Here is a 17,860-nt window from a genome sequence, read left to right on the forward strand (position 1 = left end):
ACTGGCACTGAAGTTAGAAATGTGAAAGTCCAGTATAATCTTATTGACGCATTTTGTCAAACAAGAGTCAAGAGAAGAAAGCAAAATAGCTGTGTTCTTTCATCAAAATACTTTCACTGCTTTGCAATGGACATTTTTATGTGTATAATTGTATGGATTCTACAATCCAAAAGAAGTCAATTATCCCAAATCCCTACGTAATTCAAACAAACAAAAGAAAAAACACCTGGTAGGATTTGAGGGTTTCCAAGCAACTGGTTAAGATGAGAAAGGAAGTGAAATAAAACCCCTATGCAGTTTCTAACAGTACATGTTGCACATTCCTTATGGGGCTTGACCTAAATTCTTCAAAATGTTCTTCCCTCTCCATTTAACTTTTCCCAATACTCCCTGTTTAGAAACATTTCAAAAGCTTGGTAGAAGGACTCTACCTGGGATTCACTCTCTATCTCTTATCCTGGGCTCTAAGCCATTCTCTTTAATTCTCCTAGTTTGATAAAAAGTACCTACCCCTAGAACAAAATCCAACTCCCTTTTTTGAATTCCTAACTGCTGGGTCCAAGTTCCATCAATAGGCCTATTCCTATTCTTATCAAAGCAAAATGAGAAAGAGAAAGATGCTCATTTGTGGATTCCCACTCATTTTCAAAACATTCCCTCTCAAAATTGAAACATTAATCTGTTACTTTGTTTTTACTAGTTCAAATGGAAAGAAAGATGACAGCAGGGGGAATCTTACTTACATCACTCATATTAATTGCATTTGCCTTTGCCAGAATAATCTGGGGGATATCAGGCATGATGTGGACTTTGGTCTTGTCGGCCTCCCATTCTTTTTTGTAGAGGTACTGGAAAGTTAAAAAAAAAAAAAAAAGAAAGAAAGAGAAAGAAATCAATGGAAGTTAATAATTAAAATTTTTAAAGTCATTTAGTACATACACATTGAAAGTGAAAGTGACAGTCGCTCAGTCATGTCCGACTCTTTGAGACCCCATGGACTATACAGTCCATGGAATTCTCCAGGCCAGAATACTGGATGGGTAGCCTTTCCCTTCTCCAGGGGATCTTCCCAGCCCAGGGACCAAACCCAGGGGCCATACCCAGGGACCAAACCAACCCAGGGACCCACATTGCATGTGGATTCTTTACCAGCTGAGCCACAAGGGAAGCCCAAGAATACTGGAGTGGGTAGCCTATCCCTTCTCCAGAGGATCTTCCCGACCCAGGAATCAAACCAGGGTCTCCTACATAGCAGGCAGATTCTTTACCAACTGAGCTATCAGGGAAGCCCCATATATACTTATTATTTTACACAAATATCAATAATTTATGTGGTTTTGTTAGCTCACTCTTATATTTTTAAAGTTTAAAAGAAAAATGTGCTCAAACAAGATAGTGGAGAGGATGTAAAATGGAAAGTAAAATGTCCTGTCTTCCTATTTTACAGCCTGGATATAGCATTTCCATCTTAGAATTTTCTAGGCATATTAAAATCCACATATAGTCCTTTTGAAATATAAATGAAATCATATATATTATTCTACATCTTGCTTTTTTACTTAATATTATAGGCTATACATCTTTTAGCCTTCTTAAAATAATTAACTTCACTCATTTAAAGAGCTGCGTGGTATTCCATGAAGAGGTGTCACCTAATTGATTTAACCAGTTCTCCATTGATAGACATTTAATTTGTTGTTTTCATTTTCTTCTACAGTAAGCAATGATGCCATAATCTTTGTGGTGATTTGGAGATGCACCACCCAGATACCCATTCAAAGAAGGACTTGGTGCCCCAACTGTTTGCAGACAGCTTCCAAATTGTCACCTGCTTCAGGGTTTTGCTGCCTCACTCAAGAGTACATCTCCCCAGTGGCCACATACAGGGATCTTCAGAGTCAAGGTATGAAGTCCTGGCCATTTTACCCAGCACAGGACACTCCTGACAGGCTGTGTCCACTCAAGAGCCCTGGCACTGACCTAGGCTTTGTAAGGCCAGCATCCCAGTTGGACCCCTCTTGCCAGGTCTGCCTCCCACAGGTACTGATCCCCGAAAAATGCCCTGTACTCCAAATTCCACCTCAGCATCTCCTTTTGGAGACCCTAACCTGCAACAAATACTAACATATATTTGTACATATGTGTATCTTTGCACTTACGTGAGGCCTTCTGAAGGGCATTGGGTGGATGAATTTTAATTAACACTAGCAAAAAGTAGTTTACATTAACTTTCTTTGCAATACTGTATATCACACAGGTTTTTAATTTCTGGAACTCTTGTAGGTGAAAAATGCTATCTCTTTATTTTAGCCAGGTTTGATTTAAAAAATAAAAACAAATCTTCTAGAGTCTTCTTCTAGATCAGGGGTTGATAAACGTCAAGAGTCAGATAGTAAATAATGTTAGGTTTTGCAAGTCACAGAATCTCTATTAACTACTCAATTCTGCTATTACAGTGCAAAAGTGACCACAGACAATATGCAAATGAAGAGCTGTGGCTGTGTTACAATGAAACTTTACTTAAGAAAGCAGTAATTTTCTGATCTCTTCAAGACAAACACAACCCATTAGAACTATGCAGTGATGAAAAGTTCTGTGTCAACCAACACAACTCCTAGCCACACAGGGCTATCAATCACTTGAAATGTAACTAATGTAAATGAAGAACTGAATTATTATTATTTAATTTTAACTGACTTAGATTTGCCATCACATGTGGCTAGTGACTATAGTATTAGGCATTGCAATTCTAGTGGAAAGAGCAATGCTTATTCCTCAGAGTCCTGGCTCTAGTCTAGACCAGGTGATTCACCTGCTGTGTGTCTCTAAGGGAGGTGCCTTGCCTCTCTGGGCCACACTTTCCTCAACCCTGCAATAAAGGGATTCAACCTGATGATCACCAAGATACTTCTCAGTGCTAGCACTTGCTATTTCTATGATTCTCATCTTGGCATCAGTAGTGTAAAATGATAATCATTAACACTGGAAAAATGAAAAAGTGTTTAAAAAATAAATGTATGTTTATGATAGTTTATAATTCTATATCTTAAAAGGGACACTGAGATTTGTGCCTTGTGTTGACAAGTCCCTTTCAAAGAGGCTGATCTTCTTGACAAATTTCTATCTCAGAAGATTCCAGAGGATTTACTCAGAAACTTAGCATAATACAGCTCTTTCTACATCACTTTCTGCAACTGTATCATGTTAGGTCCAAATTATTTTTCCCCTTTTTGGTTAATCAATGGCATTTCTAGTTGTGATCTGCACAATATAACCAATGCTGCTGTAATTATTCTGTTATCTGCAACTTGAAAACATGTGTCCAAGGAAAAAGGGTAAAAACAAAAAACAGGGTGATGTGCTTGTTTGCTTTTTGGTCATGAAATCAACTAATCGCTAATAATGTCAAACTACAGTGAGAATTTTCTAAAGACTGGAATCATTATGGATCCAAGGAACTAGTAGTGGAGAGCAATTGCTCTCAGGATTGGCCAGAGAAGTTTCTGGCTCAGAAATGCTGCTACAATCATGTAATCTAGGAGTTTTCTTTTATTCCAGCAAAGAGTAAGCAAGCAAGGGTGGGCTGCAACACATAGCTGTTATAAGCCCTACAATCTTCTGATTCAGCATTATGAACTTCTACTCAATTTCACCTTAAACAAATAGGACTCACTTTCAAGATTTGCATTAAAAAAGTCTATACTTATGTCTACTGGGTAGGGTGGTTCATTAAACATTTGAAGAGGGCACTTTATTAGGACTAATTTCTATCTTTTTCTTTAACTATAAGACCCTTTTTTAGAGGAAACATTAACTATGATGCTCTAAAACTATTATCAAAACCTGTAGATTAAATGTAAGATATTCCTGGCTTATTTCTGATTCCTGTTAAACACTACATTATTGAAAGACTTACTTCATTCATAATTTTTGCATTATTCTTGGCCAAAACCATGTTCATCGAGTCCATCAAGGTGGAATACTTCAAAGTGTCTGGATGCTGGCGGTACTTCTTTTCACTGATAATCTCCATGGCTTTCTTGTTTTTCTCAGCCTCCAGGGAGCCCAGAGGGAGCCATCCAATGCCTTTCATGAAGTCAGCATAGTCAGCTTTGTACTGATTCTGCAAAAGAGGAAAAGTTTGAGGATGAGAAGAAATCACAGCTTCTTAGAATCATGAGCAGGTATTTAATATTCCACAGGTTCCCCTTCAGTTTTCAACCAATAGTATATTCAACTTCAACTACTTATATCCCTAAATTTCTTTTTCACATTTCTTTGCATGAGAAATTTATTTATTTATTTTTTTTTTTTTGCATGAGAAATTTAAAACAAGCAGTAGTATCTTTGTGATTTCTCTCAATACCTTCATAAAGAAAAAAAATGCTAAGAAGTACCAAATAGATCAATCTACCATGTGACTACTATCTCAAGAAAAGTGACCATGCTGGACTAACTCTTACAAAAACCTCCAAGTCCCCTTGGTTAATAGATGACTCAGGGGACCCCATTTCTATCTTTAGCTATAAGCCTTTGAGCAGCCACCACAGTTACAACTCCTTCAGGAATGCCAGAAAACCTAATCAGTACTTTGTGCAAATTTCATTGCTTCCCTCCTCTGTTCTGACATTTCCCTCTATAACTGTACCATAGTTGCTTTCACTCAGATACTTATGTACCCCTCCACCTATAGCTCAGCTCCTACATTTCTAAAAAAAAAATATAGGCTTGGTGTGGCCTGCCTTTGGTTCATAATTTAAATTCACTTCTCCCAGCCACCAAAGGGCCTCTGTAGCTGAATTCTTGGTTTTCCACCCTTTGTACCTTCCTCACATTTATTTTAATAGCTGTTTCAGCATCATCTCCTATTTCATCAGTAAGTAAGATAGGCAATTACAAGGTCAGAATTGAAAGCTGTTTGGGAATGAGGGGCAATAGCTCTCAAGTCATCTGACTTTTGGCTTCATCTCTTATTCCTTAATCAGGAACCATAAAAGGTATGGAAGCTGTAAAAACTGCCAACTTTCTCAGCTATATGTATTTCCTTCAACAAATTCTTTCTGAAACCAAATTCACTTGCTGTTCCTGAATCTAACATCCAGCAATGCTCACAACAATAATAGATCAGATTCATTCCTTTGTGTTTAAAAAAATTCAATCTAAGGTAAAACATGAAATATCTTATTGGTAAATTACACATGAATTTCTTTTTGGATTTTCAAAATGTCATGACTTAGAGTCTTTCATGATTTGCTTATCATGTCAAAGTAAATGCTCTGCAAATGTGGCTGTCACGTACATCACTTTGAATCTGCATCATGTTTTTGGCCAGTTCCAAGCTCATGGCATCAGGAAGCATGTTGTAGGTATGGATCACGTTCCTGTAGTTGGCATTGGTGGCCACCTCCTGAGACTTCTTGGCGGCCACCACACTAAGCATGTCCACTGGGGTGTGGAAGGATGTCTTGGACTTCTCATATGCCTTCTTGTACTCCCGGTCCGACTGCATCTTGGCCACCTGCATGAAGTGCACCAACTTGGGGTCATCCTCAAGGCTCCGGAAGCCAATCTGTTTGCCTTTGGCTTGTTCGTAGGCTTGCTTGTACTTGTACTGTGGATGGAAAAGGCACATGGACATGAGACAGTGAAGAAAAGAGAACAAAATATAATTCACTAGATGCCATTAGCTTACTCATGGGTTTAGGGCTACTCTAGAAAAGGAAGATTTGCTGGGGATGGCACAGGGAGCAAACTACTTTACTTCAAATTTCTTGCCAGAATTGAGACCATGAGGGAAAGAATCATCTCAGAGTTAATCAAAGAGAGGTGCAAATAAGTTGCTTTAGGGAGACTTAGAAAGAGGCTTTTCCCACTCAGCAGGTAACCAATGGAAAAGGCCACAGCACACCATTTCTCTACATTCAGGAAAGAGCCTGGTAATGAATCTTCTGGGCAAAATGTATAGCTCATATCCTGATGTTTGCTTAGAATTGCCCACTAACAATTTAATTATTTTGGGGTTTCCCAAGTGGCACTAATGGTAAAGAACCTGCCTGCCAATGCAGGAGATGTAAGAGAAGCGGGTTCGATCCCTGGGTCAGGAAGATCCCCTGGAGGAGGGCACCGCAACCCACTCCAGTATTCTTGCCTGGAGAATCCCATGAACAGAGGAGCCTGAAGGGCCACAGTCCATGGGGGTCTCGAAGAGTTGGACAGAACTGAAGCAACTTAGCATATAGAACAATTTAATTATTTTAACAAGACCCTGTTACCTTTTACATTAAATAATGAACACATGATTAGAGGGTCCTTGGGCTGGGTGGAAGGGACATGTCATGTGTATTACAAAGGATGGGGGTCCCACCAACACTGAACAGAGCTGACTGTAGCTCCTACATACACACAAGCTTGGCTCATTTGCTTTTTTCCTTTATATTAAACAAAGCCCAGAGGAAGCACTTACATCACTGGCAATGTCTCTGGAGGCTCTTGCAGCCCTTATTGGGATGGCATCAGGCCTCAGATCATATCCTTTCTTCTTTTCTTCTTCCCAGCCAGCTCTGTACAGTTTCTAAATGATGAAGTAGAAAAATGTCAGCATCTTAGTCAGGTTAGAACGGGGATCCTGATTTTAAAGTGGTTGGCATGTGGGAGACAGATATCCCACAAATACTAGTTTCCTTCAGCCTCCCTGCCCCTCATTTTGTTACTTACGTCACTCATGGTGATCTGGTTTACTCTGGAGAGCAAAATGTCTGGAGTATCAGGCATGACATGAATAGTGGTCTTGTCTTTGTTCCATTTCTCCGTGTAGAGCCTCTGCAACAAGAAAGGCTGCACATGACTGTACTGCAGTGTGCTATCACAGGGTGAGGGAGAGACCCACAGTTCCAAGGCAGAAGAAGGTCAACTTGATATTGGAAAATGAAGCAAACAGCAAGAAGACAGGCTGATGAGACTGAGCACATGAGTTTAAAAAACCATCAAACATGGGAGCCCTCTTTCTACTGAAACAAATGCATTCCTGCCCCAACCACACACTACAGGGGGTTTTGTGGTTCCATCACACACTCAGCATGGTGTTAACAGCCTGGGGTCAGTATAAGTTGGAGCCCCCTAGATACAACAAATCTAGATACCCTCCCATCACCATGGCCATGATCATCAGAAAGATGAAAACGCTGATGAAGGTCAAAGTGGCGATGCCCGGTTCAATGGCCCGAGCACTGCGGGAGTTCTGAGGCTGAGACCAGCGGGTGAGTTCTTACCTTGTCCATAATCAGTTTGTTACTTTTGTTTAGTGCTTGCTCCATTGTGTCCATGGCATATGTGAACTTCAGCTTCTCGGGGTGCTGGCGGTACTTCTTCTCACTGAGAATCTCTCCTGCTTTCTTTGCCTTCTCTACCTCCAGTGACTCTAATGGCATCCAGCCAATCCCTTTCATCCAGTTGGTGAAGTCAGATTTGTACAAGTTCTTTACAAGGAAAAAGGAAATTTAATTGCAGAAAGAGTCAAGGCTTGGGTTTCTTTAGACAGATTATTTGCCCATTTTTAAAAAACAAAGGATAGGGGGATGGTGAGAATAACCCATATTTTATTCCCTACCATCCTTCAGAAAAAGAAATTAATTCTAAAAGTGAATGTATTCATGGTGGTTTTGAACAGACAATCCTGACCCAATCCCTTTAAAAATTTAAATTTCTTGGGGGAAAGTTAACAAAATTTTACATTGGAAGGAATATTATATAGCATCCATTTGGACCTCTTAGTCTTTCACAGAATACATCATATACTGGGTCTGATATCTGAAGTTTTAAAAAATACATATAATAACCAAAGAAAACTATATATATATAGTTCAAATGAGTAAAATCCTAAAACCCCCAATTCTGGAGAAGATCCCTAATTACAGTGAGTCCAACCAGGTTTAGGATGGAGTGAGCCACCAGTAGACATGGACAACTCATTCTATGCTGACAATCTGATGAATGCTACATACATCACTCTGAATCTGCATCGCATTCCTGGAGTGCTCCACGTTCAAGGCGTCGGGCAGCAGGGTGTAGTGGTGGAAGGGTTGTTTATAATTCATGTTGGTGGCAACCTCCTGAGATTTCTTGGCTGCTGTCACGCTGAGCATATCCAAAGGTGTGAGATACTTGGTCTTGCTGGCTTCATAGCCCTTTTTGTACTCACGATCTGACTGCATTTTGGCTACATTCATGAAGTGAACCAGTTTAGGATCATCCTGAAGACTGCGAAATCCAATTTGTTTGCCTTTGGCTTTCTCGTAGGCCTCCTTATATTTGAACTATAAGGAAAAGAAGAACAAATGGAAGTTTGATAGGGTAGACTGTAGGAAAGTGTTCAATTGAATTTATATCACAGGTTAAGCAATAGACAAACTGTCTGAATCTATGTAACATATAAGTTTTTGGTATTTTTAAATAACTACCAAAATATTTCTAATGGATGCTCTTGGGATCTGCTCTGGGGATAATTAAAAATGGAATAAGTTACAGCTTATATCTATATTAGTCATAAGTAGATTCTCTGAATATGCTCAAAGGTTCCTAAAAAGTTTATTAAGGATTTGGTGTACATAGTTTTTACTATGTTTCTTTGATTAATTTGTATTACTTTATTAAATATTTGCATAATCCTGAGTAAATTTCAGCAAAGACATTATTAAAATTACTATACTAGACTTCAATGACTAAGTTTCCTAGGTGGCTCAGTGGTAAAGAATCTGCCTCCCAATGCAGAAGACCCGGGTTCTGTCCCTGGATTGGGAAGATCCCCTGGAGAAGGAAATAGCAACCCACTCCAGTATTCTTGCCTCTGAAATCCCATGGACAGAAGAACCTGGTGGGCTACAGTCCATGGGGTCACTAAGAGTTGGACACAACTTAACAACTGAGCACATATTTGCATAATCCTGAGTAAATTTCAGCAAAGACATTATAAAAACTAGCATACTAGACTCCAAATGAGTATGTTTATACTATGCCAAGGTATTATATCAATTCATATAGAAAATAAAACTTAATTTGTAAAAAGCAAATTAAGTAAGTAAATAAGTAAGCATAAAACTTACAACAGAGAACTAAAATACTGTCATTTGATCTATAAGTCACCAGATTTTTTTCTTTATGGAAATTATAAACTATTGTATTCTTTTAAAATACTGGGAGACTTTTTTGATTTAGTGGTATTTCAGTATACCAAGGTTTTTTTCTTAACAAAATCCAAATAAAAAAGTTGTTTTCACATTCATAATAATAATAATAATGAGAATTTCAAGTATTTCAGAGTTTAAAAAAGTCCTATCCTTGGTAACTGAATTGAGCTTTTAAATATTTTTAAGAGAAGATAAAAAAATTGGTACATAAGATATTAGGAAATATTTTTATATTACAACCTTTATTTGCTTTCTAATATAGCTCATATAACCTCATACACCATGTAAAGATTTATAAAACACAAAGAAAGCTTGCTACTTTCAAATTAGACTTACATCGCTAGCAATATTCCTTGAACTTTTTGCAGCAACGATGGGAATGGCATCTGGTCTCAAATCATAGCCCTTAGCAAGGGTTTTCTTCCAATCTGCTTTATAATGAGACTTGGAAAAAAGGAAAGATTATTTTAATATTTGACATAATTAAAAGAAAAATTAAACAGGATGCCAAAATCTTCATGATATATCCCTTTCTATTAAAAAATTCAGAGTTAGGGCTCTTTTTCATCTTTTAGGGATCTACTAGATTCTTTTTAAAAAATATATCAGTAAACTATATACACAGTATGATCTCAACTGCTGTAAAAATTGTATATGTTTGTATAAAAAAACCAGTGGAAAGGTAATGCTTTGAATGTGGGATAACAATACTCATTTTTTATAATTCTCTATACTTTTCAATTTTTCTATAATAAGCATGTAATGCTTTTATTTTCTTGTATTTTTTGTATGAAGCATTTTAAACTTACACAAAGATGTGGATAGTAAAATTAAAAATTCAGACATAGTACTACCCTGCTTAATTAACCTTAATGTTTAAATATTACTCATAAAAGTAGGAAAAACTTTTAAATAAATCAAAAGCATAAAAATGAGTACTTAGGGAATTCCCTGGTGGTCCAGTGGCTAAGACTCTGCGCTCCTGATACAGGGGGGCTGGGTTCGATCCCTGGTCAGGGAACTAGATCCCACATGCCACAACTAAGACTCTATGCAGCCAAATGAATAAAAATAAATGTTTAAAAAAAAAAAAATGAGTACTTAAAGATTGTCTATTTGGCGACAAAACAGAGTCTAAAATGTTAGGAAGAATGACTAAGTCATCCTTTAAGAAATGAACAATTTTATCCAGGTTTGACTATGTCTTTAAATTAGAATTTATCAATTTGATTTAAAAGCAAAATGAAATAATTCATAATAGTACATTTAAACATCACCACTAATTAAGTATCCAAGAGAGATGCTGCTGCTGCTAAGTCAGTCCAGACGAGCCACATACAAAAAAAGACTTTTTAAAGAAAATTGTGCTGAGCATTTTTAGAAGTTTAACAAGTAGCCAAAAGTCAGAGATAGCAATACTTAAAATTACTACAGATTGTGCACTCCTGATTTTCCAATGTTTGTCCCAATTTCTTTCACTTTTTATTTTATTTATTTATTTAATTTTTTTTCACTTTTTAAAAAATGGAACACAGACTACTAGATTAATTTAACAGCTAATGAGTCATAGCCCACATTTGGGAAAAGTCTGCTTTAAATGAAATGAATGCTACCTGTAGCCTCATATTCTATGATAAGAATCCAATCTGGAGACTATTGATTTGCAAATTGGTCCCCGTACAAGGAGGGCAAGGAGAAACTTAAGGGACAGGCTAAACTCTCCAGCTTGGTAGGTGACAGGTTTAATAAACAAGGGAACGTAAACAGATGTTTGCAACTGCCCACCAGAGCCATACTAGTTTATTTAGGCCTCAACTAGGTTCAGCCCAAGTGGTCTCAACAACACATTGGTCTCTCAAGGCCGAGTCCTTAAAAATGGCTCCCACTGTGGGAACAGTGGGCAGAATGTACATTCCAAGAACAGGAGCGGGATAAGGAGCTTCCGATTGTCCGGGTCCAGCTCCAGGGTCACCCGACAGTCTCGTCCTCTCAATGATCTTCTCCAACAAAGACTCAAACGGCCCACACTCAGTTGGCTCCCTCTAAAATTCCCAGAGCTGGAAAGGGGAGGCCCCTGTGTGCAATACTAAGACAGGCACCCAGCCAAATACTCACATCACTCATGTTGAAGGCATTGACCTTGGCTTGAATAAACTGGGGCACGTCGGGGTCCAGAGTGTACTTGTGCTTCACTTTCTCTCCCTCCACCTTGTAGTTCAGCTAAAAACAAAGGAGGCAGCATGCGAACTGTGTTAGCTAACATAATGTAAGTTTCATCTAGCACACGTTCCTTTAAAAAGGAAGACTACCATTTGTGTTTTTCCATTTACAAGGCAATTAGCTACTCTATCATGCAGAGGAAGTGTTGGACATATTCATTCACTCATTCCACCAATATTTATTGTACAATGGTGTGGGACAATTGGCAGTGTGGTAGGTCCTTGTGTTTAAAGTGTTCAAGTTTATTTAATAAATAAATAAATAAATAAAAGCTGACCTTGGAGTTTATAGTCCTGCAGGGGAAACAGAATAAACACATAAACTGCAAGGTGGAGCTAGAATTTGTGGTGTAAAGAAAATAACTTTAGGAAAGAAGCAAAAGGGGACATCAAAGGCTCTCTAGAAAGGTAGCATGAATGCTCAAACGTGAAGAAAGGGGAAGGGTCTGGGCAGAAAAGGAGCATTCAGAGTCCTGGGTCTGGAAAGGCATAGCCAGCTTGAGGGACTGAAGGTCACAGAAGGCTCTGAGGGGGTCCCAGAGGGATTAGACAGGAGGAGGGCAGGGCCACAGAGCTGAGGGCCTTTTCATTTCAGCCAAGTTAACAAGTCTAGATTTTGAGTTCGAGGAGAAGTTACTAACAGGCTCTAAGTATGAGAAGGACATGATTCATGTTTTAAGACGGTCTTTTGGGTTGTCATGTGTGACCTCAGGCAGGGAGTCCAGATAATGGATTATTGTAGCTGTTCACGTGAGACAGATGGAGGCCAGAACTAGGGCTGGTGGCAGCTGAAAAGATGGAAGTGCTCCAACAGGACGGCTGAGAGAGTGGGGAGGTAACCAGCAGATGCACTGGATGCGTGGGTTCACACGGCGAGGTGTCAGTGGTGACCGCTGGCTTTCCAGCTTGAGTAACTAAGGAGATGGTGATGGCATTTATTGGGACAGGGAGCTCATAAACTGAGTGTAGGGTTTTCCTAGCTAACAGGAAAAACACAGTGAAAAGTGACACTTTGTCAGTGCAAGAGAAGTTGCAAGAATCTATACCATTTAGTGCCACTAAAATTGAATTAATCTTGAAACATCTGTGGTAATGTGGGACTGGTCTGAGAAATAAAATCCACAGTTAACCCTCAAATCCGAGCCAACGAATGCATTTCCCGTCTTCAAATATATCTGGGACCAAACACACATAATTTCTTCCCTCCTTTGTTTTCTATTTACCACCCTCTTTCTGGTGGAGGTATCGTAACATGACTCTGAACTTACCAAATGAGATGAAACACAGCATTGTTATTAGCCTCTGACTAAGAAAAAGGGTCCAGATAGACCTGAGCTTAGAAAGGAGACTCCAGATGACTCTGAAAGTAAAATACTTCATGCCTCCCTAGAGGCCTCTCTCAGAATATCAGGCTATGTCTGGGGTTTTTTTTGGCAAAAAGATCAAGACATTAGCCTTCTTTTCATTTGCCTAGGTAGAACTCTTGCAACTGAGAGCAATAAATATCGGGTTTGCAATTCAGACAAGGTCACAGATGATAATAGTGATAATTTCTTTCCACATCAATAATGTAGGGGTCTGCTTATGAATAACATAGGCTCTCCACATTTGGAAAATAAAGCAAACTTGGAACATCCTCCTTCTCTCCTCCCTGTTCTTCAAGTCCCAAGTTGCTTCAAAGGTAAAACCCTTTGAATATAGCTCTAAAAGCAGCTGATTTAGTAACACAGATGCACGCTCACGGATTGGGTTAAGAAGGACGGTGGAGTAGCTGGTCACGGGGTTATTCACAGACAAAACCATTTGAGGGGAAACCACTTACATCACTTAGCTGCTTTGTGTTGTGCTGAGCCAAAACCATGCCCATGGAATCAGGCACACTTGTGAACTTGATGGTATCTGGGTGCTGTCTGTACTTTTTCTCATTTAATGCATCGCCTGCTTTTTTGACCTTCTCAACCTCCAGAGAACCAATTGGGATCCACCCAATGCCCTTGAAGAAGTGGTTGTACTCATCTTTATATACATTCTGTAAGAGAGTAATCTTAGATGAAAAGATATCCTAGAGCACGCTCAAGGGATGTTCCGGAAATCTGCAATTTTATCCAGGGGGAAAGAAGAGCAGCCTATCAGCATGCTTGTTTCTACAGTGGTGTTCTTGGCTGTCTGCCACAGAGCTTCTTACCCACAATTTGATCATAAGAGCAGTTCTGTCATTAGAGTGCATTATACATTCCAAGAGGGAATCTAGGACACACATTTCCACAGGTACTTCTTAAAAAAAGTGCCTCTTTTGACAATAAATTGGGCTTTTCCCTTGATTTCACTGAAAACTCCGCAACTTTTGTATTTCACCCACGCTGTCCACCTAGGCCCCTCTATCTCAGTGTGAGAGACATTCTCATTGAGCAACAATAAATGAACACCATTTCTTCCTTTTACCAAGGACAATTTTTACAAAAACCTGGCTCCTGCAGCAGGAAATGCCCTGAATATTAAACACCTTCCTCATGTAGCTCTCCATGAATCACACTGCAATCACAAAACCTTCTTGGTTCACTATAGATAACTCGCTATATAGAGACACAGGCATGAGAGAGTGACTTTGAGTTAAAACAAACAAACAAAAAAAAACCCTTTCTGAATTCAGAAAGAATAGAGAATGCTCATATTTTGCATTGTACATATCACCATTGAAGCAGGCCCACCAGGAGCAACCATTCCCTCTTGTTGAGAACCAAGGTGGCTTATGTACTTAGTAGAATATGGCACTATATTTGATCCATAAGTTAGTAAAGATGTCAATGATTGTGATGAGAGCACAAATAGCTAGTAAAACACAGCTTGCCTACCATGCCTTTCTTACTGTTTCAATGATGACTGTGTATTTTAAAGTGCATTTTTCAAATATTGTATTGCAAAGTCTAACTAAAATAGGAAGAAATGATCGCCCATTTATTACGAACATCTCTAGGTCTGCTGTATCATACATACTCACATCACTCTGAATTTGATTCACATTCCTGATATGTTCAAGACTCAGAGCATCAGGGAGGTATGTGTAATGATGTATCGGCTGCTTGTAGTTGACGTTGGTGGCAACATCCTGGGCCATCTTTGCAGCCGTAATGCTAACCATGTCCCCAGGGGTATGGTAGCTGGTCTTGGTGTTTTCATAGTTCTTCTTGTATTCACGGTCAGACTGTAACTTTGCCACATTCATGTAGTGGACCAGCTTGGGATCATCCTGGAGGCTTCTAAAACCCACTTGCTTTCCCTTTGCCTTCTCGTAAGCTTCCTTGTATTTATACTGAAGAGGAAGAATTTGGTTAGCAAAGTCCTAAGCACTGGGAACATTGGGTGCAGCAAGTACATTCACACACAAAGAATATTATCACTTTCTGAAAGATGATGCAAGAAATGCATTCCACAACCTCCACCCAACACCCTCCAACCTGAGAAAGTTTACAGTGAAAGTATTTATTTCCAGCAGTGCTAGGTTATAAATGAGGGTCATGATAAATTCAGGACCAGTTTCTTTTCTTTGTTATGAATTCTATAGATGATTTGCATGTTAAACTTTATATAAAACCCACTGAGTTTTCATACTTAATATAAACATGACACATTCCAAAATGTAAGACCAATCTCTCCTGGTTTTCCAAGGATGTGAATTTTCCTAATCCAACATATTAGTTCACATCACAGAATACTAGAAACACTTTTGTTTTCTATTCTTATTGGCCCAGTGATATGTATACAACAGGTGCAGAAGAAATTCTGAAGAACTCTACATGAAAGATGTTTATACTCATATCTCTTTGGGGTGGAGGATAGAAAATATTACTATGTTGTCTCAGGTTAACTTCATATGGTTTTAAAAAAAACCTCTTCTTTTTAAGTGGCATCAACTTGGGTGCTGCATAGGCAGGTAAGTAGCTGTGTTTTCACCCAACCCCATTTCTCAGCAGCCACTCTCCTAGCTCACTGCTGAAGCAGTGCAGATGAAGTGAGGAACTGAAGAATAAGGGAGGAACCACTGAGCCCCTTCCCCGTCAGTAAAAACTTAACTACAAAAGCTCTGCTGTCCGAGGTCTCTCATGGTTAAAACTGGCAATGGGGTATAGATTAAGTTATACTCTAGGTAATAGGTCAGAACCTCAATTTTTATGTACAAGAATTCAAATCTACCCAAACTCTGAAGATGCTCTGTTCCTGCCATTTAGCACTGACTTATAAACAAAAGTTTAGCAGGCAAAAGGATTATCCAGTGATTTCTAGACATATTAGAAAAAGTTCTATGTAAGGGCTAAAAAGAGAAATAATAATGTCATATTTTAGACTTTCACTGTCTCCTTAAACTAGATTTCATAGTGATGGGCAAACCTTTGAGGAACACATTTTCGATACCAGCCCTAAATGGAAGGCTGTAGAATCTTATACACTATCTTCTATATGGTCTGTACATGTGGCTTCTTTCTTTTCTTGGCTCAAACCAAAATTGTAGCCTCTTTGAAGTTTGGGGGAGAATATATACATGTATATGTATGGCTAAGTCCCTTTACTGTTCACCTCAAACTACCACAACATTGTCTGTTAATCAGCTATACCACAATACAAAATAAAAAGTTAAAAAAGAAACTGTAGCCACTGGAATAGGGCATGACAGTGAAATCTATGGGTGTGCATGCTTTTGGAAAATTTTGTTTTTCAATGATGGGACAAAGTCAAGTGTATATTTTTTCTATTACAGATGAAATGGGTATCAATTCTACTATAGATGAAATAAATCAAAATTATATTCTAGAAAAGTGGGTTTTTCCCATTTGGTTTATAAAATCTATCCATTTTATCTAACATCTTCTCAACCTTCTTAATACAATTATAATGCAGACAGTCATCTGAATTTATTCTGTTAGTGTCAGTCAGGGTGTTCTCCTTGAAAATAAATGTGAGCTGTGAGGGAAATGTGTCAGGGAAGGTAGTTTGGGTTATGAATCAGAGGAGAAAGCTGTTTTCAGATTTATGACAGCTGTACCAAGTACGGTCAACCAAAAAGAATCACAAATTGTTGGAAAAAATGACAGGTTTTCAAAGCAGTATTTGTGGAGAATTTCAAGGTCATTAATTCAACATATTGTTTTCAATGTGGTATCACTTTAACAAGCACCCTTTGATTACTTTTTTAAAAGGCAATCCACCAATATTTCACCCAGAGGTTTTACTCACGTCACTGGCAATATTTCTCGATGCCTTGGCTGCAGTGATGGGTATAGCATCACCCAGCACATTGGTGCCCTTGGCTATTAAATCATGCCAGTCCCGTTTATAACACACCTGGGATGGAAAAAGAAAAAGAAGTTGGCATGCTGTGGGGTCATTAGCCACAGTGATTCCTCAACAGCTGGGATTGTTTTGTTCTTTCCCAGAGAGAAGCTAGAAGAATCTCCTATAGCACACACTGACTTTGAGAAGTCATGCTAATGGTAAATCAACTATATTTCAATTTTTAAAAAGTCACTTTAGCAAAATGTCATACTTTATACAACTAAAATTATTAGAGTCTGTACTAATTATTCACCCAAGTCTGGTTTAGGCACATATTGAAGAGGGATACTGAGAAACTGGAGTGGATCCAGAGGAGAGTAATCAAGGTTCTAGAAACCACAGTATGTGAGGACCAACTGGAGAAAATGAAATTGTTCTGTCTTATGAAAGAAAGATCCAGGGAAGACCTGTAGTTAGCTTTAAAATTTTTAGGGTTATTGCTTTAAAAAAAAGCATTTATCCTTATTTTTCTGGAGGATTAAAAACTTCCTTCATGTGCAAAACTAGGAAAATGAGAGGAATAGGGGTTGAGGTCTAAACAAAGAAAAAGGCTATCCCCTAACAGTTGTCCTAGTACACGCTAGCTCAGTAGTAGAGAATCCGCCCACAGTTCAGGAGACACTGGTTCAATTCCTGAGTGGGGAAGATTCCTTGGAGAAAGAAATGGCAACCCACTCCAGTATTCTGGCCTGGAAAATCCCATGGACAGAGGAGCCTGGGGGGCTATAGTCCATGGGGTCATAAGAGTTGGACACTACTTAGCGACTAACCCAGCACCACCACCACACTTGAAAAGGCCGACTCAAGAAGTTCCGAACAATCATTATGAGGTATGATCTACTGGGGTTTTAGAGAAAATTGACCTAAATTGTCAAGGCCTTGTCACACTCTAAAATTCTATTATTTTATTATCAGGTCTGGCTTTCACACCCCATCAAAAACCACACTTACATCACTTAAATTGTAAGCATTGCACTTGGCCTGAAGAAATTGAGGAAGATCAGGACTCATCGTATATTTATGTTTCACATCTTCTCCTTTAGCTTTGTATAAGATCTACAACACATAATCACAAAAATAAAATGCATTATGGATGGTACAAAAAGGAAACTATATTAATCACATGCTTAA

At 38.7% G+C, this 17,860-nt stretch overlaps 1 protein-coding gene across 31 annotated transcripts in view; it reads right to left on the reverse strand.

The window, feature by feature from the left end:
* Positions 1 to 17,860, reverse strand: part of NEB (nebulin) — a 218,680-nt gene that overhangs the window by 150,343 nt on the left and 50,477 nt on the right. For all 31 annotated transcript variants that reach the window (XM_043488007.1, XM_043488010.1, XM_043488013.1 and 28 more), the window contains 13 exons: positions 17,681 to 17,785; positions 16,631 to 16,738; positions 14,400 to 14,711; positions 13,224 to 13,430; positions 11,298 to 11,402; positions 9,519 to 9,626; positions 8,001 to 8,312; positions 7,269 to 7,475; positions 6,715 to 6,819; positions 6,464 to 6,571; positions 5,300 to 5,611; positions 3,917 to 4,123; positions 744 to 848 (listed from right to left, as the gene is read on the reverse strand). In XM_043488007.1, the coding sequence (XP_043343942.1) occupies positions 744 to 848; positions 3,917 to 4,123; positions 5,300 to 5,611; positions 6,464 to 6,571; positions 6,715 to 6,819; positions 7,269 to 7,475; positions 8,001 to 8,312; positions 9,519 to 9,626; positions 11,298 to 11,402; positions 13,224 to 13,430; positions 14,400 to 14,711; positions 16,631 to 16,738; positions 17,681 to 17,785 (2,301 nt within the window). The remainder of the gene's footprint in view (positions 1 to 743; positions 849 to 3,916; positions 4,124 to 5,299; positions 5,612 to 6,463; positions 6,572 to 6,714; positions 6,820 to 7,268; positions 7,476 to 8,000; positions 8,313 to 9,518; positions 9,627 to 11,297; positions 11,403 to 13,223; positions 13,431 to 14,399; positions 14,712 to 16,630; positions 16,739 to 17,680; positions 17,786 to 17,860) is intronic.

This window comes from Cervus canadensis, chromosome 15 (genome assembly GCF_019320065.1).
Source record: "Cervus canadensis isolate Bull #8, Minnesota chromosome 15, ASM1932006v1, whole genome shotgun sequence".
NCBI lineage: Eukaryota > Metazoa > Chordata > Mammalia > Artiodactyla > Cervidae > Cervus > Cervus canadensis.